General features: G+C 40.7%; 1 protein-coding gene across 5 annotated transcripts in view; it reads left to right on the top strand.

Annotated features, from left to right (window-relative positions):
* The first annotated feature begins 2,050 nt into the window (after positions 1–2,050).
* The window catches only part of MARK1 (microtubule affinity regulating kinase 1), a 58,771-nt gene continuing 34,108 nt past the window's right edge, over positions 2,051–26,713 (top strand). For 2 of the 5 annotated variants that reach the window (XM_036404605.2, XM_036404603.2), the window contains exons 1-3: positions 2,067–2,285; positions 24,684–24,887; positions 25,469–25,522. In XM_036404605.2, coding sequence (XP_036260498.1) covers positions 2,235–2,285; positions 24,684–24,887; positions 25,469–25,522 — 309 coding nt within the window. In that variant the 5' untranslated portion in view covers positions 2,067–2,234. Of the gene's footprint in view, positions 2,286–24,683; positions 24,888–25,468; positions 25,523–26,713 lie in introns of all 5 variants that reach the window. The other 3 variants (XM_036404608.2, XM_036404606.2, XM_036404604.2) reach the window with 3 other exon arrangements.

The raw sequence follows: 26,713 nt of genomic DNA, 5'->3' as shown, positions 1-26,713 counted from the left end.
GGGCATGCTGGCTAGACCATGGCTGCTTACCTCGAATAAACCCGATCTTGGATTATTTTGTTCCCAGTAAAATGAAGGACCCTAAAATTTCCTTTGTAGTTGGTAGTTCCAGCTATGTGAGGAGACAGCTAGGAATTCACAGAAGCCCTTGCCAGGGTTTGGGAGGCTTTGGTCCGAGGATGAGCTGGGAACATCTATAATTTCCAGACTGACAAATCATGCATGCTCAGAGCAACACAATGCTGAATGTGCAAAGAGCGAGTCCAGTTACACTGCTCCTACAACAAGGGGATGATTTCTGCCTGTACCTGCATCAGCTGTTATCCCAAATATGTGGAAATCTCCACTGTGGACTGACCAATGCTGAGGAGCTGGGGGTACCTCTTGAATGACACCATAATATAGCCAGAATTAAACATACACTACTAGTGTGTTGACCTATACATAGAGATGCATATATATGTGTTATAAATAAGTAATGTATAACAGTCAGTGCCCTTTCACGAGCACATAAGAGCTTCCTGAAGATACATACACAACTCATGAAGTGCCTTCCCAAGTGTTTTCCAAAGGAAGCTTTTCCAGAACAAGGATTGTGTTTACAGAATTTATGAAGATGTTTATAGCCTCGGCTACACAAATTTGTCAAAATATTGCAATGGAACTTCAGGCCCACTATTTTGCTTCTGGTGCAGGGGAAGTTGGGGGATTTCTTGCTTTTTTTTTTTTTTTGCAGATTGTTTTTAGAATTTGGTGGAGGATTTGGCTGATTTTCTGGCAAAAGCTGCTGTTGTGTAAACATTTGTAACTTCTCAAAGACAAAAATGCGTGTATGGTTCTAGTTTTAAGCACATGAGGTCATTGGTTAAGTGTTCAAGGACTGTGAGCTGGTCAGACATGAGCGGAGGGATGCACTGCACGGTCTTGTTGATCCCATTTCAGCTTCAAGTGGGTAAAGAAGGCTGGCGGGCTGGCTGAGGTGCACAAATAAACGGTTTGATTTACACAGACGCTCTGACGCTGACACAGGGTTTTACAAGCCTCTAGAGAAAGCATGAATTGCGGACTTGAAGCTGTGCTAGAGGCAGAAGGGCTGCCCCACTGCCCTTCCTCATACTGCTGGTTACCAGAGACAAAGGAGAGCCAAGGAGGGACAGCTGCTGGCAACGCATTAGCCAATATCAGCGGCCCCAGCACCCGAAGGTCTCTGTCCCACAGTCCACAGGCAGGGTGTTTGGAGCTCCCCAGGCCACAGACTCGGCGAGCCGCGCTGGCTCTCTCTCGGGGGCCCCTCCATCCTGCCAGGCTGAGGGACACGCCCGGTCCCCCGGCGGGCCCTGGCTCCGGAGCACTGGCGACACGCCCTCCCTTGGCGGAGCATCACACCTCTCCCGCAGAAGCACAGGCCTTACCGAGTTGGAAGGGACCCACAAGGACCATCGAGGCCCACTCCTGGGTCTGCACACGGCAGTCCTAAGAACCACACCATGTGCCTAAAAGTGCTGTCCTAAAGCTTTTTAACGCTCTCAGGCTGGTGCTGTGACCACTTCGCTGGGGAACCCGTTCCAGTGCCCAACCGTTTCCTGATATCCAACCTAAACCTCCCCTGACTGAGCTCCAGGCCATTCTCTCGGGTCCTGTCACTGGTCGCCACAGAGAAGAGATTAGTCCTGCCTCTTGTTGACTATGAGATCCCACTTCACTTCAGCCCAGGGCGCGCTCCCGCCCGGCCCCCACCCAGGCTGGGCTCGTGACGGATCCGCGGCCACCCCAGCGCTGGCGCCACAGCAGCGCCCGCCCGCGCTTGCCGCGCCCGCCCGTACCGCCCGGCACTTCCTGCGGCGGGGCCGGCGGGGCGGGGGCGGGCAGGGGGAGGAGGCGGAGGAGGGGAGAAGCGGGGACGGGAGCGAGGCGGAGTTGGTACCGCCGCCGGATGCTGCAAGGAGGCGCCGCGGCCCCCCTGCGCTGCTGGTCGCTCACCTGAGCGGGCGGGAGGGCGGGGAAGGAGGAGGAGCCGTCGGCCGAGCTGCGCGGAGCCTGGCGGCTGCGAGGCGGGTGGAGGGGCAGCCAGGCGGTCGGGCGAGGTGATGGCGCCGGGTGCGTAGCGGGCAGGAGGCCCCGCGTCCCGCCGTGTGCGCCCGGCTGCCGGCGGGGGTGGCCGGCGGGCTTTGCCGAGGCCTAGGAGCGGCCTCTCCCCTCGGAGCGCCGGGCGCGGCTCTGCCGCGGCCCGCACGATGTCCACCCGCACGCCGCTGCCCACCGTCAATGAGCGGGACACGGAGAACGTGAGTGTCGCGCCGGGACCCCTCTCCCTCCCTGGCTTCCTTCGCCTCTCCCCGGTACGCGGTGGTGGCCCGGCCCTTCGTGCCGCCCAGGCCGAGTGCCCCAGGGGCGGGCGGGCCGCGGCCGTGCCGAGCGCCGGGCCAGCACCGCCGCCTGCCCGCGCCCCAGGTTCCTCCATGCGGCGCTGCCGGGGCGGGTCCGGCCCGCCGCGCTCCACGTCGCCCCAGCCCGCCCGCGGCGCTGGGCCTCCCGCGGGGAACCCTCCAGCAGCCCTTCCAGCCCTGTTGGGCCGGGCCGGGCCGGGCTGCGCTGCCCTTATATGTCCTCGGCTGTCGGCGCACACGGGCTGCTGGCCGCGGGCCCCCGCTGGCGAGAGGCCTGTAGCCCCTGCGGGCGGCAGCCGGGGTGCCCCGCCTTAGGGCGGCCCCCACACACGGCACCTCCGCGCCTGCCTTGGGATTGCCACTTGTGGGCTGTGTGACGGCCTGGCACTTGGCCTTGCCTTTTCTTTTGGGGTTCAGCGGTACTTGCTCTTTGTTCGGTTTGCACCTCCAAGACGGTCCCTGGTGTTGTTGTATCCCTTCCTCTGCTTTGCTTTGTGTTGCCTCTGAGGGGGGGCTGTGGTCGTGTCCTTGGTTCTTCCCGAGTTCATTGTATCTTCCTTTGTGCTCAGTTTAAATATTTTTGCGGGGTCTCTGCTCCGCCCGGACTCTATGGAGTGGTGTTCTCTGCTGTAGTGGTCTTTCATAGAAAATAATCAGAATTGGCTATGATGGACGGTGTACCTGAGGAATGCTGGACCACGGTCCTGGTCTGGTCCTGTCCGTCAGTGGTGACTACATAGGTGGTAGTGTGGCAGTTGTGAAATTTTCCTCTTGGGTGAGGGGACGGGTGTTGAAAGCACTATTGTTTGAAGTATGTCTACTTAATTGCTTTTGGGGGGGGGTGGCAGAAAGGAGGGGGAAAAGGAGTCATAGGAAATATAACATATGCAGTCATACCCACCTTCTATTTGTGTGAAAGGTGATTGGTAAGAAACGAAGGAAGATGGCCTAGTGGGCTGAAATGGGTTGAAGAAGGTGTTTGTTTGTAGTGCATCAATCTATTCTATAGATATTCTGGCTAGTAGTGGGAGCTCCTAAGGTTTCTTACTGTACAAGCCCAAGCAGTAGTACCTCCTGAATAGGTTACTGACCGATATGAAATGAAAAGTGAATGTAAGAAGATGATTTGGAAAAGAAAGGTAACAGAAAGAGATAATATAGCTAGAGAAGTGAAACCCAAGTGTAGTGAATTATTATAATGAGCTTTTAGTATCAGTCACTCTGTGGAAGTTTAATTGATAGAGCAATATCAGACTTACTATTAGTAAAGCAAATAGATGTGTTTGCTCTCTCCTTACTCTTCATGGACTGATGGGTTCTGTGTTATTCTAAGAACAAAAGCAAGTCCTTGGGATAAAAATTTTGATTTAATTAAATGATAAAGTCCAGGTTTGCATGATACATGTTACCCATGAGTCTCTATTTCAAATGTATATAGGAATATAGATGACAGGAAAGGATAAGAAGTATTTATGCATATATCCAGTAATACAGTCCATAAGACTTGCAAGATTTACACAAGGCAAATGGAAATATTTTCAAATATCATCATCTTTTATGGAATGAAAACTTGAAAGTGTTGGTCATTAATTTAGACAATGTTATGCTACTCATGAGTGCTCAGTTTTGAAACCTAAGGAATACTACGTGTTAGGTTTTTATTGTAATTTCAGAGAGTACATTGGGCATCTGAAACACCTAGGTTTGTACCGAGTATCAGAATACTTAAAGTTGCACATTTGCTTCTGCAAACCTTGGTGTAAGTATGAAACCTTATACTAATGAGTATAATCTTCTAGCCAGATAAACGCCAAAGATCTGTGCAGTTGAAAGCTCCCTGGTCTGCACAGAGTTACTCCAGTGCTGTCATTAGTGGGTGTCCCTAGGATTTTGGAGCAGAGACCTTGAGCTCTGCCTGTTGGACAGCCAGTGGTGTCTCTTACATCAGACCTTTGGCTAAAGTGGCAAATGGAGGATGGAGGAGGAGTAGGTGGTCCATTGCTGACTTCCTGATCAGCAACATTCCTTGATTTAAAATGGATTCTGTGAGGGTGAGGTGAGACTCCTAAATTACTTTTAATGTGCTTCCTTCTGCTAATAAACTCTAATGGACTGGGGAACTGTTTATGCTGGTGGCTCATGATGGACAAAGTCAAGCTAGTAAGCTCTGAGTAACTGAGGTGGTGAGAAGTAGTAACTAAAAGGAGAAGTAATTGGGAAGAGGAATTTAGGAGCTGGTAAAACGTCCATCTTTGTAGTGCATATTTCTAGTTCTCTGGTATGTATATTAGCAAAGCTCTCCTGAGCAGCTCATGGTGATCTTCAGGAGAGGCTCTTTTCTTCCACATGGTGCTCGTGGCCATCTCGCAGTGTTGCTCCATTGTGTGACTCCCTAGGGGCAGACTGGAGCTCTGTGTCTGGAGAGAGCTGATTGATGCTTCTGAGTCCAACCCTATGTGTGTGTCCAGCTGTGCTCTGCACATGGGGTGAGGTTGTTGCATGAAATCATGGGGAGCTACCCTGCCACCACCACCCCCTTTCTCTTGGCAGCTGCTTTAGGTACTTTGAAAGAGAAAACAAATAAAATTTTAATGTGTGCTTTTCTCAGTGCGTGAGCAAGCATTTGTGTTATCATTTGAAAAAAGAAATTATAATACTGGGTATAGCACCTATACATTCCTTGAGGAATTACAGGAGTTCCTGGTAGGATGGGTGAAAAACTTGCTTGTTTCCATAACGCTTTTTGCCTCTTGTCCCACAGTGCCCTTTGAAAATATTTTAGAAGGGATAAGATCAGGCAGCATATTACTTTATCAAGTTTTATCAGAAAGCTGGAGTGAAAAGAACAGGAACCAGCAGCAAGGGACCAGCAACAGGTGGAGGGAGCCAGGGCCTGGGAAGCATCAGTGTGTATGTAACTGATAGGTCTGCCCTGTGGAGCTCTACACTCCTTTTCTTTGCCTTTTTTGCTATTCCTGACATCTCCCAGTGCTATGCTTAGTTTCCCTAGCATATGTCTGTAAATACTTTTCACTGGAATTGTTATTTCTCATGAAAGCTGTGTTTAAGGAAGCAAAGTAGATGATGATTATCAAACACTTATTCTTACTAACAGTTTATTTGGAATCTTAGGGAAATTATTGGGTGGAGGAAGTACTGTATTTTCATATGTATTACTGGATTTATTTTTTCAAGTGAGGGGTAAGAGCAGTATGCAAAATAATAATTTTCTCTATGATTTGATTTTGTACATGTAACTATTTACAGCCGCCTCTTGATACAATTTTTGTAGACTGTGACAGGTAGTGTATCACTGCATCCAAACAATTGCACTTGGAGTTAGTTTGGGTGAACTGAGATTCCCATCTCTGCTGTTGATGGAAAAAGAGAGGGACAGGAATCAAAAGTTTTGAGCTAGAGTATCTCTTCTGTTTTCATTGTTGGTATTAATTGAGGAGTTGGTATTAATTGAGGAAAGAGGGGCTGTTATGTTTTTCCCTTTGTAATATGTTGCCTTGTATTGTGTCATTTAATTGAGGAGCAGTTTTCCTGAATCAAGGCAAAAGAGAAGAAATACATAGGTAATATGTTCTCTTAGATGTTTTTGGAGAGCTCTGTTTAAGAAAGGAGATTGAACAGTTGGCTCTATACTACTTGCTGTATAGTACTTTAGGTTAATAAGAATGAGAATGCTGAAAGTAGTTTGCTTTTTCTGACATATGGACCTCGTAGTCTGACAAGAATACTTTTTTTTTCCTTGTATAGTTAAGTGTAAACTTTTGAAGGTATTACTAGTATGTATGAAGGTATTACTGTTTACTTGTGCTGTGGTTTCACCTCTCTAGCTAAGTTTTAAGGTATTATTTTGTTTTGGTTTTTTTCGAATACCTCAAAGTTGTTTAATTCTGCTGGAGCAATCTGGCATGTTTACAGTGGAAGAAGAAATGAATAAGTTCAGGACTGCTGGATGATAACTCTGGCCAGAGTCATGGTGCAATGTGGGAATTGTGGTTTGTTTTACCTAGGCAGTGCTGTGTGAGAATGATTGAGATGTCATGGCAGGGGAAATTTTAAGAAGGATAAACCAGTGACATATGACCATGTGATTTGCTTCATTATCATACAAATAATTATAACTTTGACACATTCACACCCATTTGTGGGTTAGCTACCAGACAGTGACATCTCAGATGCGAGCTCAAGGGGTGTGGTTAAGGATGCCCTTCCGACAAGGGAGCCTACGAGACAGCTGCATTTTAAAGAGGAAAGAAGTTGAAGAGGGCAAGAGATAAGAGGGTAGAATGAAATAGTCAAGTTGGGATGATAATGATTATACAATGTTTAATTTCTTTCTGATTTTTTTTTTTCCTTTCTGGATTTGCTTTTGCACAATAAGAACGCATGGTTTTGATTTGGACAGAGGGGGCGTGGGAGAAAGTATTTGACAAGAATTCTTTCCTCCAGTGCCTTAAGCATAAGAGTGGCCTAATTTCCAAGCCTTTTGGGTTCAAGAGTACAGCTGTATCTTTCTTATCCACAAGAGATGGATTTGAGCAAAGTGAAGAATGCCTGAGTTTTTTCCTTGAGAGTTTATTTTCCTTGATCATAAATACACCATTAGATTCTATGTTTGTTGAAACGGTAAGAAGAGAGTATGTCTTCCTAATCTTGTTTTGAAGGTTCTTGTGTTTTCTCTATGCAGATGTTCTCTTGTTGTTGTTATTTTGCTTCACATAAGGGCTGAGCTCTTATGTTGTGGGGGGAAAACGTGCTGAGCTAGAGCACTATGCATGGAGAGAGCAAGGTTCATTTGAAGTTAACCTTCTGTGTGGATCAGAGAGAATAATGAGACAGGCAATACACATGGTTACTTTCTTTATGTAAAGAGGAAAATTTTGGTACAAAGCACTGAAAATGTTCATGATTCAGTGTTCTTTCTAAGCATCGTGAATGAGTATACAGTGTTGAGGTTCAGAAAGAGTTAATGCAGTTTGCTTGTAGTACTTGTTTCATTTCATACTTCATGGGGTTTTGAGGTTCATAGGTAAACATAAAGTTGGATTGTTTGTGGTTGATGTTCTGAAAACTGTACTTACATGGTCAGTGCACTTAAACACTGAGCTAGAACAAGGAGAATATGTTCTAGGAAAACTGACCAGTGGGGTCTTTTCCATTGTATATTTCTGATCCTATGGACTCACTGTTTATATTAAGAGAGATTTAAATGGTTTTTTTATCTCTGCATTTTAAATGTTTCAATCATCATTAAAGATAGGAAATTTTTTCCCCATGATACCTGATTACATTTGCAAACTAATGTTTCTGCTATAAGCGTGTTAAGTTTCTACCATCACAATTGCCGTTGCTCAGCAGAGGAATCTCCTGCCAGCTTTTAATTGTTATCAGTAGTTTAAATACAGAAAAAATAGTCACTAAATTTTTAAGTGCAAATACTGTGATTTCTCTAAAATTACATTCTCAATCAGTGATTCGTAGTTGTACTTGTAGAGTTTTTCTTGTTCTCAGAATTTAGATAGACCTGACTGTACAATCTTACTGATGCTTGAGAGAACTTTAAACAGTGTTCCAGTACAGCAGATTCATTAAGAAACTATCCGGTAAGGAGATGATTTTACGGTTAATGTGGAGCTAAAAAACTATAGTGTGTCTGAAGCCCTAAGACAGGTTTCTTACAGATTGGCCTACTCATGGCTTGAGAGTTGGAGCAAACTTTTAATATATTGCAATATCAGAGAGAAAGCATTTTATCACTTCTTTTCAGATTTTATCTTTTAGTAACTTCAGCCTGTCCTTTAATTTTAAAATACATGTTTACAGTCTATGCTGGCCTCCAGGTTAAACATACTACTTATAAGCTGCTGCCGACAGTGACAAGTTTCAAATTCAGCTTATTTATGTTGTGGTCATGACACCATCTATTTTTTTGTTGTTGTTGGAAACACAATGATTGCTTTTTGTGGTTGGGTTTGTTGTTGTGTTTTTTTTAATCTTTCTGGAATTTCAGAATAGGCAAAAAATTGTTGTTAGGATTTCACAATTTTTTTCTGGCTCTTGGTTCTTGAATGTTTACTCTGCTCTAGACAGTGGTAAATTAGGAAGAAATGTTTTCCTCAGTTGACTGTTTGTGAAAACAGCCATGAAAACAGGAAAGTTTCATCAAAATATTCACATTGTACAGTGCAATGAATATAATGCATCTCCATCTGAGTTTTAATAAGAAGCTCTTTCTCCACATCAGCTAGCAAACGTGGTTAATTGTTAGCATTTCTCAACTTCCTTCACATTGTCAATTAGCTTTTCTTTGGTGTGTTCTCCATGCTTAGTGCTAAACTGAGCTTTAAATTGGGCCAGTTGTATTTCGCTAAGAATGAATCATCTTTGTTTTTCTGTGAATAACTTAGTAAAATAGCAAAATCAAAGGCTTGTTGAGGTCTCACGGTCAGTTTGAGACTTCATAGCTGTATGTGATGATTCAGCTTAGATTGTTCTGGTGAGCATCCTAGTGAATCTAAGGTTAAAAATTCCAAGATGATAAGATGGCCCTTGTTTTTAAAGTACATTTCCCTGTGACTGTTTCAACTTTTATTTCCTAAGTAGTGACCAATCATGCTGTAGCTATTGTAGGAAAATAGTTGAAGCCAAGAGCATTTGAAACCACACTCTGTGCTTGTCATAATCCTGCTTCTTTTTGATCTGGGACGGCAGTTGAAAAAAAAGTTTGGTTGGTTGGTTTTGGTGGTGGGGTTTGGTTTGTTGGGGTTTCTTTTGTTTTTTTTTAACATAAGCATTTTTTTCAGGGATTTCTTTTTTTGTATGCTTTCAAAGAAAACAGCAACTTCTGCTGAGAGACATATATTCACAGCTGTAGGAGGGTGCTTGCACAGTTAAATTCAGCTGGGCTGCAGTTAACCTTAAAAGTAATGAGCCAGACATACTCACGGAACACTTCCACAGCTTAGTGTCTAATGACTGATCAATAGTTGTATTTATGTGAAACCCAAAAGCACAGGTTTTTTTGGCATCTCTGTCAAGTGAAAAATCATTATGTTATGCTACAATTCTCCATCGTATCAGGACAGCTGATAAACAGTCACTTCACATTGTTTAAATCCTTGTGGAAAGCAGGCTGTCTTGCTGGAGTGAATGTGTTTGTGGGTTTTCAAGCTCTCCTGTTTCGCTGTTGCATATGGTTTCAGGAAAAAGTAATTTTCCTTTTTTTATCTTGCTGTTCCTATGCTTGTGGGACACCTTAGATATAGGCTGTGATGTCAGAATGAGAAGTGGTCTGCACTCCACTTGTTTGGTTGGCATGAATGTACCATACCATTAAGATGACTTTTGTAGAGAACCCTTCATGGCTGTTCAAGATTTAAGTGTTCAGTACCAATGGCTTCCGTCCATTTGTGTGTAAACTATTTCAGTTAGCAATATTTTATAAAAGTGTATGCTCGTTACAGAGATCTAAATATAAATACAGCAACACAATGTGTTGTGAAGATAAGGGTTCTTTTTCTTCACATTTGCCTTCTTCAGAAAGAGGACTCTTACAGTAAGCTTTAGCCAAAGTAATTGTTTATATGTCCAAGATGTATACCCAACCTAAAAGAGCATTGAATGGCCACACACTGATATGTGTATCACAGCCATAATGATTTCTGAAGTGAGGGTTGTTGCACATAATGGAGTTTTACTGAGGTCACAATGAATCGGGTTTGTGACTTCAGAACAGCTTCTGCCTTTTTTCACTGTGGCCCTCCTGGTGTGCTAGGAAGAGGCAGAATAATTATCTTGGTTTTTGTTTAAACACCTCTAGAATTCACAAAAGTAGCAGAATTTTAATCAAAGTAGAGAATGATGTCTGAACTTAATGTGTTTCAAGTGATCAATCATAAGGAGTTTTGTCCAGCTGAATTGCAGAATGGTATTTTAAACATGTACAGTTTTGATATGTTGACTAATAAGACAGAACTTTACTTCACCTCTGATGAAAGCACTTGTGTAAAACATTAGTGTTCATGTAGCTGAACATACAGAGTTGCTGGATAGCCCATGGCAGTCTTGCAAAAGCAGATAATGATAATATTACTGGTGACAAAGTCTAATTGCTTTTGTATTATAAAGTAAAGTAGTGCATGATAACTTTTAAAATCTTAAGCAGGCACAGAATTAGGCAAGGTTGTTAGAGAGAAGTGATATCTTTCATTAGACAGATGTGGTTTAAGAAAATAGATAAGGTTTGGATAGTAGCAGAGCTTGCTGGAAAGGCTCTTGCCTAAGGTGAGACTTGTGGTAAAACCTGTAGTGCCTCTGCTGTGCTTCTGTAGGAGGCCCACACCTCACTCATTGTGCAGTAAAACACACACCTCCTTGTAAGCAGAGGCTCAGCCTTAGTCACTGGGGAAGAGTACTATTTTAATCGCTCCTGGAAGGTTTCCTCCTGGAGTCCTCCCTTCCCCACTGTTGGTTCTTATCTTTTTCAGCTTAACTCAATGCTCAAGAAGAAAGTAATAGAAAAATAAAGTAAAACATCTTTTACTTGTCTTCAAGCAGCCCTTTTTTTTTCAGAAGGGAGAAGGCCATTTTTTTTTAATCTTAAGGTGGTCACATAAATAATTTCTCTTATTTAGTCCCTCAAAAATGTGACCAATTTAATTTTAAACCTGGTGCTAATCTATAACTTGCCATCACATCAGCTTTATCCTTACATATCCAAAATTTGTCTTTGCAAGATTCGAATTGACTTTGTTGATTAATTTGCTGGCCATTAAATCCCTGCAATTTACTATAATCTCACATTCTGGCTCCCCCCACCCCCCCTTGTTTTCTCCCCCATTTTGCTTACTAATGTGCTTTGTGCTGGAACTTGGCATACTCATTGCCAGCTTCCTTATGCTTCTCACTCTTTCTGGGACCTTTTCCAATTTTGCTCATTTAATGACATAAGCAAACCCAATACAAAGCTTTATAAAAGCCATGTAGTTGTAGCGCCTGTTTATCCTTCAAGTAATACCCTTCTGTAGGAATCCCAAGGAGCATTTTAATGTGGGAATAATTTGAATTGTAAAGCTAATGGGAGTGAGAACATTTTTTGCTGTTGGTGGACTGGGAAGACCTGTTTCTGTGTTGGGGGCTCTTTCAAATATTAGCAAAAATTATTATTACAACTTGAAATATTCATCAGTTAGACCATATTTTCCTCATTCCACCTTTCCTTCCCTCCACCCTGGTAAAGTTACTGGGCTGGGCTTTCTTCTCTCAAGTAACAGCAGAGAGTAACCAAAGCTTCATAGTGATTACTTACACAGGACATACAATTTTATCATGTTTTCCTAGAGATTCTCTCCCTACACTCAGATACGTGAGGAATTTTTAATGGGCGAGCGTTGAGGAGCTGGAGAAGGGGAGGGTAGGGTGTACTGCAGGCTGTGTAGCAGCAGTGTAAATTACTTGTGCTTAAACAGTAAATATCTGAAATTCCTTTTGAGAGTGCATGCTTGGCTTCAATCATATGTAAGTATCTTTCTACTTAGATGTTTGTCTTCACTTAAAATAAGTAGAGGCATAGCTCAGAAATTCAGAGAATCTTATGTGTTAAGAGGAGTCTTGTTTTTGCCATGGAAATTACCTTAGTCTATAAAATGCTACATTGAGCTGTTAGAGAGGATATGGCTGTTTTCCACAAATGGATTACATGTGTAATGTATTTACTTGTATATTGTTCCAGATAATATTATTGATTCGAGGTAATATAATTCTTTAAAGCATTTGGGGTTTTATTTAGTAATTTTTTTCCAACAGTAATCTGATTTTCTTCCCCCTGCCATTGTAGTCGGGACAGTCTACTGGTGGTTAAAAAAAATCAAAGAATGTCTTTACTTGTTGGAGGACTAAAATAGTATTTTTTCCTCAAGATCAGACTCCCAAAGGAATAGCATTTTTAATCATTCAATGCAATGAAATGGATACAGAAAATATTAATAATACTGTTCTGAGTAGTCTTTAGCAGACATATGTATGTGTAATAGCTTTTCAAACTTGTTTTTCTTCATTTGATATTAAATGAAAAAGAGTGGCTGCTTTTTAGACTTCTTTCTTACAGTGATAATCACAAGATGCACATGAACAAAGAAAATTTATGAGAGCCTTTTACAGTGTAACTCTTGCTCCATCTACTGCAGAGTCCAGTGAAATCTTATCCTCAAACCTGGTATGAGAAATGAGGGTTGAGCTAATATAGATGCTAGAATTAGTCAGTGGAAGACATTATTATTACCAGAGAATGTATGCCTCCAGCAGTGTTTGTAGTCAGGCTAAGGGAAATCTAATCCCGCAGCCTATGCAAAGTAGACTGATAAAATTGCATTTAAAGGTCCTTTTTAGGAAAGATATTCTTGCTCATCCAGTGATTGAAGTATGCTGAGGTATAGCACTCATATAAAAGTCAAGTTCAATGTTTCTGAAATAGTACAAGATAACATTATTATTGCTGCTGCTATTATTACTGTTGTTATTATTAGTTTTTTGTGTGACCTTTTGCAAAACTTTGTATTTTGGTATTGTGTACAAACCTTTTCTTTGTTACTCATTAAATTAATTTCCTAGTGGTGTGTAACATTAAGTTTCAATAGAATTATTTTCAAGTGAGAGGCGTCAAGCCTTCTGGAGTGGTGTAGAACAGACAAAGTGGACTCCTGTATCCATCTGTTTGTTTTCATTACATTCAGGAAATAATTTCTAACCTGAAGAAGCTGAATTAAATACAGCACTTGAGTATTGGATTGGAATTACAATCAAGTGAAGTGTTAATGGTGCATCAGCCATTTTCCTAATATTGTCTTGATTTAATTGAAGATTAAACTCAGCAAGTGACGGACAGAGGAAAAGAAGAAAGCAGACTGAGGACTGTCAAGTTTATGGCCTGGGGTTATACACACACACACATATATGTATTGGAATTAAGTATACCTCCAGATGTCTTCCTGCCATTTCTCCAAAACTACCTGATTTCAGGTCACCTGTTGGGTCATAGGATGGCAGTTGAAAATTAGCAGATTCTTTAACTGTTGAAAAGAGAAAAATACTATCTTAACACAATAGTTGTCATCCCCAGAGGTTGGGAGCATTCTAGTTAGTTTGGTAAATTTAAAGAAAAAAATAAAGTTCCTAGCGAGCCTGTGATAATTCAGGGATTGCAGTGCTGCATAAAGGGATATGTGATCATCTTTTCTCCCATGGTGTGGCTTTCCTCATCTTCTAAGAGGCGAGGAGCATTCTGGCACTGTGGGTGGGAAAAGGACCTTTGGCACATTGGTGGTGGAAGAGAGAACAAAACATTGCTGGTGGCTCATCCTAAGATCTGAAAAAATTCAGTTGTGTCCATTGGAAATCTGCTTAGAGATGATTTTCCTTTAAGGTTTGGGGTCAAATTCCCAGTTTCCAGTAGGGAGGTTTGTATAATCCCTGTCACCTGTGACATCGCCCTCAGGTCCCCCTGACTTCCTCTTCTTTTATGACTTTCCCTTCCTTGGGACTGAATCAAATTAGTTCCTGTTTTAATATGAGACAGCATCTGATTTGGTAAGGCACTTCAGCTGGGAATTTCTAGGCATGCTGCTCTTGTATTCAAACTGGTTTGGTGTCCAACTCAGGACAGAATTGAGAGCTGCCCCTACTAATGGTGGGCTTGAAGGCTGCTGTTGCTGCTACTGGTAATTTGATGTCTCACCATTTAGATGAAGGAGTCTGAAAGGCTCAATTTTTACAGCCTGCAGGCTGGGCTCCTGTGTAAAGACAATAGCTGGGGATCTGGGGTTCCTCACCCACAAATTGTCAAGGACTCTAGAGAAGGTCATACATCTTTTTTCTTACTGTTGGATTGGCTGCTTATTTTAATGACTGTATTCATTTTGAATACATACTAGATTTGTTCAAACCTCTAATCACAGATTGTCTGGCTTGTTTTATTAAGATTTACCTATATATGTGTGTACGTTATTTCTTCCACATTTTCCTAACTTTTTATTTTAGTGGTCTGGGTAAATGCAGTATCTGCTGGTTTTAGTATTTTCTTTGCATCTTGTGATGTTTTTTTCTTTTACTTCCTTAGCCAAATTATGTTACATGGTCTATTAAATTTGTTTTGTTCATTCCTTTTCTTGTGCTTGGTTTTTGCATCTCAGTTACACTCATGTGTGGTTTCTGTCCATGGTTTGAATTCAGCACATTGACATCTGTGTGCTGTATGTGTGTGCTTATCAGTATTCATTATCTACTGTATCACTGCGTCTTTCAGTGTAAAACAGCTAAAGAAATGTGTTCTTTTTTCCTAGTTCTATTACATCCTTTGCAAAGTCTTTGAGTAATATTGCTGCTGTTTGCTTTTTTTCCATATATCAATTTAGCTTCCTAGTTGCATGCATTTCTGGAATGCTACATTGCAGTTTGTGATCATGAATAATTGAAGCCCAAAGGTTAAAACAGAGTGGTTGCACGAGTTTAGGAACAAGGGGCGCTGTGGATATTGTCATCTGAGCTCTGTGAGAAACACACTCTTTGATCATAAGATAGGTCCAAGGGCCAGATGCTGTTTGGACAGCTTAAAGTTAAGCATAAATCTGTGCAAGGCTGTAAATAGATTTGCTAAGTTGAAATGTGGTATAGCATTATCCAGATAAAGGTAAATAATTACTACCACTCAACTGAGGCCATTTTATTTGATCTGTTAATTAACACTTAAGTTAAAAACAAAGTAGAGAGCACTCAGCAGAAGACACTCTTCATTTTGCTGTTTGAGTTCGCCATGTCTCAGCCAGTTGACTTGGATACATTGTCTTAATCTTGCTCTGCTGTAAAACATAGTTGGTCTTCTGAAAGCATAAGCTAAGTTTAGTGGTGTCCTTATAACTTTATCTGCATCTCCCACCATCAGGTCATGCTCTGCTAGCCTGTTCTCAAGACACAAAACTCTTGTAACTGAATGCTTCTTGAGTGCAGGCTTGCTGTCCATGCCAGCTAAGGTGCTTCCTTCTCTTAGGAAGGTGCTCTGGTTTTCCTGTGAGAAAGTATGTGTTACTCCTCAGAGTCAACCTTGTGTTTATGAAAAAAAAAAAAGTCTGCAGAATGCTGGGTCTGATGAGATTCTGGCTTAAATATGAAAACTATATGTTTGTGATAGATGAGGTCCATTAGACCCTCTGCAGCTCAGTCTTCTGAGGCAAGACTTGTTACTGACACCAGAAGTCCTTGGCTGCAGGGTGGTGCACCAGCACATATTATCAAGCCTTGGAGATGGAGAAACTAAACTGGTCTGCTCTAGTGCAAGAAACCATGAAAGTGCTCTTCAGGTCAGGAAGGATTCCCTGCCCTCCCTTGAAGGCTCTGTGGAAGGGCTTGAGATAAGCCTTGTTAATCTGCTGTAGATCCATGCTTTCTATTCCCTGCTTCTGTCTAGGCAACAAGTTGATTTTGAGAATTACTTATATTTACATTTATTTTGAATGTATGGTATCATATGAAGGGAATTGTTAAGATCCCTAAAAGGACAATGTCAAGAGAAAATGGGAAAATCATGCTGAACATTGGGTAATGGCATTTGATACAGAGCTTGATGTGATCCTCAAACATTCCACGTAGAAGCCCCCATTGCCAGCTCCATGCTGCTAGCAGCCCTGCTCCTAAAACTTGGAGGCTACGGTATTATACGAGTCACAGGCCTCGTAAACCCAACATCAAACAATCTCCACTACCCTTCATTACTTTAGCCCTAGGAGGAGCACAAATGACCAGCGCTATCTGCCTATGCCAAATCGTCCTGCATTGCCTGAGACAGTTTCTTTTCTAGGACATGTGTGCATCAATTAGTATGTACTGCTATCAGGTTAGATATTTTAATTGGGCATCTCTTCACTTTTGAGAAGCTGGCTTTACTTCAGAAAGTTAATAGGACCATGAGGTAAGATAGTCTTCAAAATGAGATGGTGATCTCTCTTGATGAATTCGTCATTGGATCTACTGGATGAATCCAGTAATGGGTATATGAAGACTTGAGAAATAGTGTCCAGCTTGCTGGAGGAGGAACTTTTTTGTGTAGCAAAATGTTGGGATGCTGCTTTGCCACTCATGTCATCCCTAAAGGGGAGCTTCTTGAGCTCACATTGTGTGCTTTTCTGAGGGTAAACAACAGGAGTAAGCAAGCCTTGTTTTTGTTTGTTTGAGGCTTTTTGTGTTTTGGGGGATTTTTGTTGTGTTGGTTTTGGCTCTTTTCTGAGTCCTTGTGTGTTTTTACTTTGTTGTGGAATTGGAATAAGTATCTCCTAGCTAAAGTTTCACTACTGGTGTCAATTTGCCTTTGGATTATCAAGAAAAGTAGTGTGATCAATTTTCTTTTCCATGTTCCTGTCCTGATAGCACAGTTCCACAACAGTTTAACATAGAGCTGATGTGATCCTGTCTTCCCAGTGCTGGGTGGTGCCTTTTGTCCTTGTGCCTGTGCTGCTGCTGGGGGGGGGGGGGGGGGGGGGAGGGCTGGCTGTGCTCAGCTGGAGGTGACCCTGGCAACAGAATTGCAAGGGTTTCTCTGTCTCCGCTGCCTGTTCTGTCCACGTGTCCTGCTGCCCTGGCAGTAGTGAGGTTGTTGGTGTGTGTGTGGGCATGGGAGCAGTGTTGGATCAGCTTCAGTAGCCATTGTGCCACATGGGGATTCATCCAGAGTTGTTGTAGGTATGCAGTGGATAAGGAAAAAATGCCCATTTCATAAACTTTGAGAGGAAGAATGAGTTGCAATTCAGAGCTTGGTCCCAATTAGCTGTTGTATCCTTTCCTTCTGTAGGAAAACCTTAGCTGACCCAGAAGAGCGCTTGTTTGATCCTGAGTGTCAGACATGCTTCACACTCTAATCTGGTCGCTGTTTTGTGAGTAAACCTTGCCTCCTGCTGCTGTTTTCCTCGACTGGAGGCAAGCCTCAGGTTTCAGGATTGCAGTCTCTAGACTGTAGAAACAGCTCTTTCCTCTCAGTTTTGAAGGTGGATATTAAAGCATTTTTTACTTCTTGAGCCCTGCAAATGTTTGAGGAGCTCCATGAGCTTGACGTGATCCTGAACTGTAGGTTGTTTCATATCTCCCTTCTTTTGCCTTTCATCAGGCCGATTGAAAAGTGACCTGGCTGCATCATTTCTAAGTGCAATGAAAACTTCTGCCAGTTTCCTTTGCCGGAAGTTTCGCTCTCTGGGTGTGTTCCTGTTCTTGTTTGGTTGGTTCAATTAACAACCAACATTTGGATTTAGTTTTCTTTTTGTTTCACAGGGGATTTTTCAGTAAACTGTGGGTGCTGTGGCATTCAGAATCAGTAGTGCCCTGCAGCTGCCTGTGCCTCCAAGTGCTGGCAGGATGTCCTGGGAGAGATGGGAATGCTCACTGGGAACTCTCTGTTGGCAGGTTTGAAGATCTCATGAAATAAGTCAAAAAAGACTGGCGTGGTAAACTGTTCACCTCCTGAGGAAAGAGTAATGGCTGGCAAGAAATGTTGAAAGAACTCTTGTCTGTGAAGGGCTGTGTTTAGATGTGTCCAGGAGGATGCAGGAATAGTTTCGTTCCTTCCTTCCTGTAAGTGCTTTCCTTCAAAAAAACAGTTTTGTGTTAGGTTTCATGGGTGAGGGACATTTAACATTTTATTTTGACAAGATAGGAAACATTTTACTCTTTTGCTTGATAGGGCACATAGTGATTTTTAGTACTGTACCAAATAACAAAAATGAGTAAACAGGAGGATTTTACAAAAACTTTATCCTTTTCCTCCCCCTCATGTTGGTTCCACCTGTGGTTTACTGCAGCAGCTTTTAGCTGGCTTCTCTCAGTTTTCATGGGGCTACAGGGAGGGTTTCATTTTGTCCTAGCAATTAATGGAGATGATATGGTCTGGCTGTCCTGAATTAGCCCTGGAAAATCTTGTTTATGTGTTTGGGATGAGTCAGGAAGGAAAGTGCCAGGTTGAAATAACTGTGCCAATTCTGAGTGAAATAGAACAAAGGCAGGAAGGTCCTGTTCTGCTGCACCTGCATGCCTGGCCAGGCTGAGGGCTTCAGGCCTAGGGAGTGAAGGAAACATGTAAGCTGAGTTCAGGTTACAAGACCTGATTTCATGCTATGGAGGTATTTGTTTTTCTGAAATGCTTTGGCTGTCATCTTGGGGATGGACCAGCACATTTCTAAGGTTTTTATCTATCAAATAAAAAGGATCTGTAAATTCATGTGATAATGAACTTCACCTTTCCATATGATGTTACTGCAGTGTTTTTTAAAAAAAAGTAATGAGCATACTGTATCATGCACAAGATTAATACAGGTTGGTGTAACCACATGAAAATGAGAATTATTCCAAAGATCCTTTAGTATGAACTTCTGAAACTCCTATTAGCTGTATCTCGTTCTGCACTGGTAGATCATGGTATGTTTTCTTTCCTGGATTCCTTCAAGTATGGAACTGTAAACATTGCATCCTTTGTAGCTTGAGGTGAAAAAACCAATTCTGTCTCAAAGTTGGCAAACTTATTTCTGTATGTCTCACATAGATTCGCATATGTTGAGCACTTAAAAGACAAACAACAAAACCCAAAAAAAAACCACCAACAAAACTTCCATGGGGTTTAGTTACCATAGTAACAAGCATAGATTAAGATTTACTCAATGCTCAGCATAAATTTACCTGTCACCTGTGCACATGTCTGCTGTTGGGAAGGGAACACTATTTGTCTATTGGCTTTGGGGGATTTTATTTCACCTTGTAGTAGAAATGTTTTCCTGTTACCATTGGAGTTGTTTTTGTGAGGTACACAATAGTACAACTGGGAAGAAAAAGGAAGAGATACGAAAATAAAATGAGAAAGTTATTTTGTTTATTTTGTCTCTTGGTGCTGTATAGTTGGAGTTATTAAAGTTTTATAAAATGCTTTTCAGAATTGCAGCATCAATTAATGAAATGTTTGTGTATGCTTGACTCAGGCCAGCTTTCAACAAGTTTTTTTATCTTATAGCTGATAGGCTCAAGAATATCATGCCTGGCATTTTTATGTATTTATATAAGTGAGCTAAAGAGACGAATGTTCCTGCACATGTTTGATTGTTTTCTTTTCGCACTTTTGAAAAGTGTGCAGGAGCAGGCACAGGAGATGGGTGCATTTTACATTTTATCACAGTTTTGTCTGATTCTTTTGTCTGCCATACTGAACTTGGTATCTGATATACAAACTGTAACTACTTCTTTCCTCACTCTGCCATTGTTGCTTTGGTTTTTCTGAGCTTAGTCCTGCATATTATCCTCCTCTTTCAGTGGGGAACATTGGTTGCTTTGCATTTTGGTGATTTTTTTAATAGGAAAGTTTTTATCATGCATTCACAATCTAGTATGCATTTAATTGCTGTTAAGCAACTTTAAAAATCATGTGTACATACATTCAATCTTTTAAATTGGCCCTTCCAAAACACTTCTTCACATGTCTGAGAAGAAAAATTAGATAGTGCTCTATTAGAGCAGAGGTGCTTTAGGAATTGTAGTATGATGTGATAGATATGTGTGGCAGGAGCAAGGTGTGGTTTTGTGCAGATGTGAGGCTTACCTGGAAGAGGAGGGAATCCCCATCTTCTTCTGCCCCTAACTGGGGAATCAGGTACTATAATTGTGTGCAGTTTGTATCATACCTGTACCACCTGCAAGCTCTTGACACATGATGCAGAACAAGCTCATCCGAGCATCTCTGATGGTTTCTACTTCGAGATTCACCAAGAGCTTTCAAAAAATTGGACTCTTTCAGTTCAGTTTGATGCTTCAGCAAAAATCTTTCTTGAGGTGTCTTGCTATAAGCTCCTAGGTCCTAATGACTAGTGACAGAAGGCAACATGACAGCAGCTGGACATCCAGGACAGTATTTCAAACCTTTGTTCCCTTTCCTTTCCTGGCACTGTATTTTAAGAAACATTTAATTTTAATGTGTTTATTTCTGGAGACTTTATTTAATACTGACTGAAACTGAATATATCAGGAGTCCTGTTATGTTGTACTAGTAAAGGAATGTTTCCCCCTACAATATACATATATTAAGAGAAAAACTGTTGCAGATCAGAGCTATTTAGAAGACTATCTTCTCAACCCTTCAGATACCCTTTGTCTGGGCTAGCTATTCGGAAAAATATTTGCATATTTGAAAAATATGACAGCTGTTATAAATGCTCATGTGTATGGCACATACTTGGAAACGGTAGGAGTTATGAATATAAAAATTGGCTGTGAGATACTCATGTCCAGGACAGGATAGAAAATATTGAGTGAGAAAATGTGATAATTTGACATTTGTATGTAGAACTGTATGTGAGACTTTGCTTGTGTGGGCTGGGTCTACCAAGGAATTTGCCTTGTGATAAATCAAGATGGGGAAAATTCAGGACTAAGAGGCTTGTTTAATCAAGTGAGGTGTGTTTGTAGGCAGATTGATGTGTGGAAATTACCCTCTTACTATGAAGGACTATAGAGGCCTTCAGTGTTGTTTGATTGAGAAAGACTTTGTGAATTGGTGACTGGAATGGTTTGGGGGAATTTTTAAGACCAAGCTGTAGGAGCACTTAATATAGGTGATGTTGTAAGTTTGATTACAGTGTATAATCCCTGAGAGTACCACTCCAGTGGCTAGTAAGTGGCTAAAGGATGCTGAATAATATGTATAGTGAAACCCACACATTGTACCTACTTGGTAGGGTTAGTTCTTCTGCACTTTTTTAAAGATGATGTGGCCATCGGGTCATCTTGCTTTGGCAAAGTTACCTTGGGTAAACAAAGAAAATTATAACTTTGAGAAGCAATGGGTCAGATTAACTCTCTTGTGGTCTTACTGCCCTTGGCTTTCTGTAACAACCCTGGTGGAATATGTGAGAAGCAGACCTAGTATGGAGCAATAAGTGTTAATTGAGCTCTCTTCAGTTGCAATTTAAAATTGAATGTTAGAAATACTTTTTTGGGATTTCTGAAAAGGTGGATTTTGTTTTGCATGAGTTTTCTTCTTTTAAAGTACCTGACTAATGTGCAAAATACCTAAACACTCTAATAAACTGTTTCAGCTTCACCCTATTTCTGTTTAAAATTGCATTTTATTTTAAGAAACATCTAATTTTGTGTTTATTTCTAGAGACTTGATTTTACACTGCCATAAATTGTGAATATATTGAGTCATGTTTATGGTGTACTAGTAAGGTAGTGTTTCCCACTACATTTTATATACATACCCTGATTTTATATATACACATATATATATATGTATCTAGTGAAATAACAGAATCTCTAATTGAGATCCTGTGTGGAAAATGCAGCTAGTTGACTGGAATTGTTTTTGGATGACAATGAACTTCCAAGGAGAGAGTTGGTTTTTACAACCCCCGTGTTTCCAGCACCCTGAAAAATTTCTCAGAATTTAGGGATTGGTCTACTGAAATGGCATTTTAAATAGCCACATAGTAGCTGATGCATAATGAATGAATGTATTGTAACGGACCAGAAGAATCTGAAAACTATGTAGCCTGCCCTTCTAGACAGTGTGGATGTTGCATAATTCTGTGAAATTCAGCTTTAGTATATTTTGGAAATAATCTCTGAGATACTGTTACTTGACCTTGATTTTAATTTTTTTTTTCAGCTTCTTAATCTTTTGTTTCAATTTCACTGAATGTTGATTTCTAGAAGTTGATAAGTTTCTACTTTAAATTCCTCTTTACCTTCCAACAATAGCAAGCTGTTGCTGTGCAGAAACGAGGCCTGTTACAAGAATAATTTGAATTTCATTTAGTGCTGTTCAAATTCAGAAATTGTATATATTTAGTTATGTGTGCCTCACAAACCAGGAAATTTGACCTTCTTTATGCATGATTTCTGTCATCCTCGGGCATAGCTGGAGAGAATGGTTGGTTGACTCTGAAGAGAATCTGTTTGAGAAGGAATAATTAGGAACCATCCAGAATGGCTTAGTTTTTCTGTCACAAAAAGACCAAAATCCAGAATCATCATGACCATGAACCTTGTTACTCTTTTTTCCTCTTCAGATTTGGTACTCTTATACTGTCATTTTGATTAAATAATGCTTTCCCTGTTCAGTCTGCATTGAAATGATCTATTCTGTGAAGGCATCTTCCTGTTTGCCCATGGCATTGGTTAAGTCTATCCAACTGTTTCTTGAAGAGATCCCTTCAGGTATCTGCTGGGAGTAGTCTAATCCTGTGAAGCATATGAATGGCAATTGATGTTAGGATTGCTAATGCTTCTGGTAGGCATTGTATTTCCTGTAGTGAAGATCTAATTTGGTGAGTAAAGAGGCTCAAAGACTTCTAAAACTTGTTTGTGTAACACAGTGCTGTAGGCCTGGATGAGGTTCTAAGTACAGCTGAAGTATTTGTCGTTAGCACCACACACATACTGATTTTGTAGGTTGTATTTTTAGGGGAGACTTTTTTAGGGCTGTGGTTTTTCACATGGGGGGCTGGTGTCCAGTGCTGAAAGAATGTTTCAAAGCCTTTTTTGCCTGGAGCTGCCCTTCTGATCTTCTTTTTCGAAGTCCACAAAAAGTATTTTAATGATGTGCTTCTAAAGAATAAATACTATTACTAGCGTGTTATTTCACAGCTGAATAAATTTGTCTAATATACAGAATCTAAACATGCCTGGCTTGCTTGGTTCTCCAGTAATTTGGAAAACAGTTTAGCAGTGGGAGTACAGTAGTATTTTGCAGAAGGACTCATGCAAAGAAAAGACAAACAAAATTATATTTAGGATTGTTCTCTTGGCTATAGTGAATAATTAATAATGCTGGAGGTGATGTAAGCTGGGTTGTGCTACATTTGGGAAGAACATTCTGGTTGTGGTATACTCCTTGTTTTTTCCGGTTGCAGCTGTTTGCTACCTTTCCCAATTCCACTACTGCTTATGTCCTGAAATAATCTTGCCTGGTTCAGTGGGACTGCCTGTCACCCTGAGTGTTTACAGGAGGGGGTTGGCTTCTGTCTCCAACAAATGGAGACTGAAGCTGGAAGTACTTCTTTAAATTCTGGTTGTATATGAAAATAATTCCATAAGGAATGATGGATGAGATCAGCACAGCCCAGCATTAGGATGGGTATTGGGAGAAGCAATAAAACTCCAGCTACCCTCAGACTACTTTCAGCTTAAGGTCATGGATCTAGGAACAGGCTTGTTAGTGCTCTGTACAAAGATGCCCACTTTTTAATTGAGGCAATCAGTAATGGGAATATATTCAGGTAATATTCAGGTGTCTGTTGGTGCTTTATGCTTAGCTGAGAGTAAGCATGACTTTCTGCTACAAAACTAAAAATTGCTCTGGGAAGACATTCTTTCTGCCTCCAGTATTTGCCAGCTTTCAAAGTCTGTAACTTAAAAGATTAGAAGCTAAATTTTACCTGTTAAGCATTTGTACCCATCTGCCACTCTTAGAAAGTATTTGAAATACTGAAACACTTAGCACTCCTTTGACATTTTTCATTACTTTGGTTTCTCCTTGGAACAATTCCAAGCCCCATCTGTAACTTGCCCCTTATATACTTGGAAGTTAGAGTACAGAAGCAGATTTCAGTGACTAACATTTAATGTGGGATGATGTGTTGGCATGCATTAAAAATAACTTCCTTTTAGTTCTTCAGACTTTTGAGGTTTAAAATATTTTATGCAATCTCACGGAGTTTTAAAAAATAATTATTTTAAAATAAAGATGTAGATAGTTTGCTACTTGAACAAGAACTTTAAAAGATGCAAACGTGTTTGGGGAATGAAGTTTACTTGACAAAAAAAGTAATTTCATTTGACTGAAGAAAGTTAACAAAAAAAGAGTGAAACCTTGTTTCCAAATATGCCAAGGTACGAATATATTTTGCATAGTGTATTTTTAAAAGACTAAATTTGATTATAATTAGACAGATTTATCTGCAGCATACAGCTATACTGTGTGGTTTGGCATGTTTAAAGAGTCTGCAATGGATTGTAGATTACTGCCTAGGTATCTAGTTTTGCTTTTAGAGCTGGTAAAATCTTTCTGCAGACTTTTTTATGAGACATGTATTGAACTCTGCCCAAAGGCAGCATTTTCTCCTTAGGCTGCCATCTAGAGTTATCAGTTATATTGTAGAAGTTAAATAAATTACTCCCCTTTACATCTTTTTATACTTGTGGTCTATTCTGTTTCAATTGTCTAAAATTCAAGTAGCTAAATTCCCAACTATTTTGTCTGCCTTGCAGCACACCTCTGTGGATGGATACACTGAACCACACATTCAGCCTATCAAGTCAAGTAGCAGACAAAACATCCCCCGATGTAGGAACTCCATAACATCCACAAATGAGGAGCATCCTCACATTGGAAATTATCGCTTACTGAAAACAATAGGAAAAGGAAATTTTGCCAAAGTGAAGCTGGCAAGGCATGTGCTTACTGGAAGAGAGGTAAGCCTTGGAAAAAAAAGACATAGTCTGATTTGTTTTCTTTGGCTATCTTTATAATAAATGTTCCTTCTAGAGGATGTTTCAGCATATAGAAGAAGTTACCTGACATGCCTCAGTTACCACCTAACCAGCTACCCACCCACCCCCTTTTTAAAATGTAGCTTCTTGGTGAAAGGATCAAAATGTTTGTTCTGCATCAAACGGTATTTTGCGGCTGGGAAGGTGTCCATTCATCCCCAAGCATTTCTAAAACTGAAGAGAAACATACTGATAGGCAGATTTCATTGATAGTGGTGATCTGTTAATAGATAAATCTGATGTTTAGAGGGCCTGGACAAGATAATGTTGTTCAGTCCAAACACAGACAGATGTATAAAACTGATTCCTAGGTGGCAAAGTTCCAAGTTCCTGCTGGTAAATCTTAATAGGTTTGAGAATTTTGCTTGATGAAATGTGTAGAAGTAGACACACATGCATGTTTTAGAGGTGCATCTATGCTCTTGTTCACAGAGGTGCAGCATGTTTTTGTTCAAAACTTCTTCTAAGTTTAGTAATTCATAGCTGTTTGTTTTTTTCCCCAGGTTGCTGTGAAAATAATAGATAAAACCCAGTTAAATCCTACTAGCCTGCAAAAGGTAAGAATAGACCATAACATCTGAAATTCTGTCAACAGTTGAGCCATGATCCTTTATTTACTTGACAGAAATATTTGATCCCCTTATCTTGCTAAACAACATTTTTGTGTGTGACCTTGGGAGAGCATAGTCTCTCTGCTATAATGTGCACATTCATTTGTCTGGGGGCAGTGGCTCCATGTGGTTCCTATATGAGCTTTGTTGTTTTGCTCTTACTTCCTCCTCTAGCTTTCCTCTTTGTCAACAGTAACATTTCTTTCCAATTAGATATACAAACAGTTTGTCTACATGCTAAACCAAGATTTAATGCTGTAAAGAATGGTATTCTTGGATTTTTTTTTTTAATTTACTGATTGGTTTTTTTGTGGACTTAAGAGTACCAACTTCTGTTGCTTTAATGGGCTTTTCTACATTTGTCTTCATAGTCTTTCAACTTTAATGAAATATTTGCTGAACTCAGGGGACCTATGGCAATTACTTTTTGTGCACAGAATTGACAAATGAGTGAATATAATCAAAACAGTGTTGTTTATGCCTGTAGATAGAAATTCAGAAGTCTTTCATAGTCATTGTGATCAAGGTTTTATCAAAACCCTGGGGATTTTAGTTTGCTTTGGATTTTTACTGTTTAACTCTGTGTATGTTTTGTTGTGGCTAAACCACAGAAATGTTGTATTGTCCTACTGGGGGATGCCCATTATAAAATTTTGGGGTATTTTTTGTTTACAAATACTAGACTGCTGTTGTCTGTTGCTGTAGAAGTGAGAGAGGCCAGGGCTTACTGCTGTTCTTTTAACTCTGGCTGCTGCTACAATTTATTTTATTGTGTAACTTTGATTATGGGGAGTTGTAAACAGCTTTGCTTTAATTTCTTTTTTTCTTTTATCTCTTTTATACTTTATTTGCTTTAATGTCTCTTTTGTAGTACTTGAGTGTGAGTTCTTCTGGATTTTTTTTTAATTCAACCTGCTGTGCAGTCCATGCAGAGGCTTTGCTATTAAGTCCTATATCCTTTATTAAGCAAATCTCTTTGCTAATATTTGAGCTAGAGAAGAGAGACCCACAGGGGCAGTGTGTGACAGAGCATATTGTGGAAATCCTGTGCTGCTCACATAGCTTATTTCCTAGCTAGCTTGCTGTTCACACTTGTAGGGCTGGGTATGTCTCATAGTTGAGCAATGAGAAGGTAAA

The sequence above is a fragment of the Molothrus ater genome, chromosome 3 (assembly GCF_012460135.2).
Source record: "Molothrus ater isolate BHLD 08-10-18 breed brown headed cowbird chromosome 3, BPBGC_Mater_1.1, whole genome shotgun sequence".
Classification (NCBI taxonomy): Eukaryota; Metazoa; Chordata; class Aves; order Passeriformes; family Icteridae; genus Molothrus; species Molothrus ater.
The sequence above is the reverse complement of the archived record's forward strand: the minus strand, read 5'-3'. Positions and strand labels throughout refer to the sequence as shown.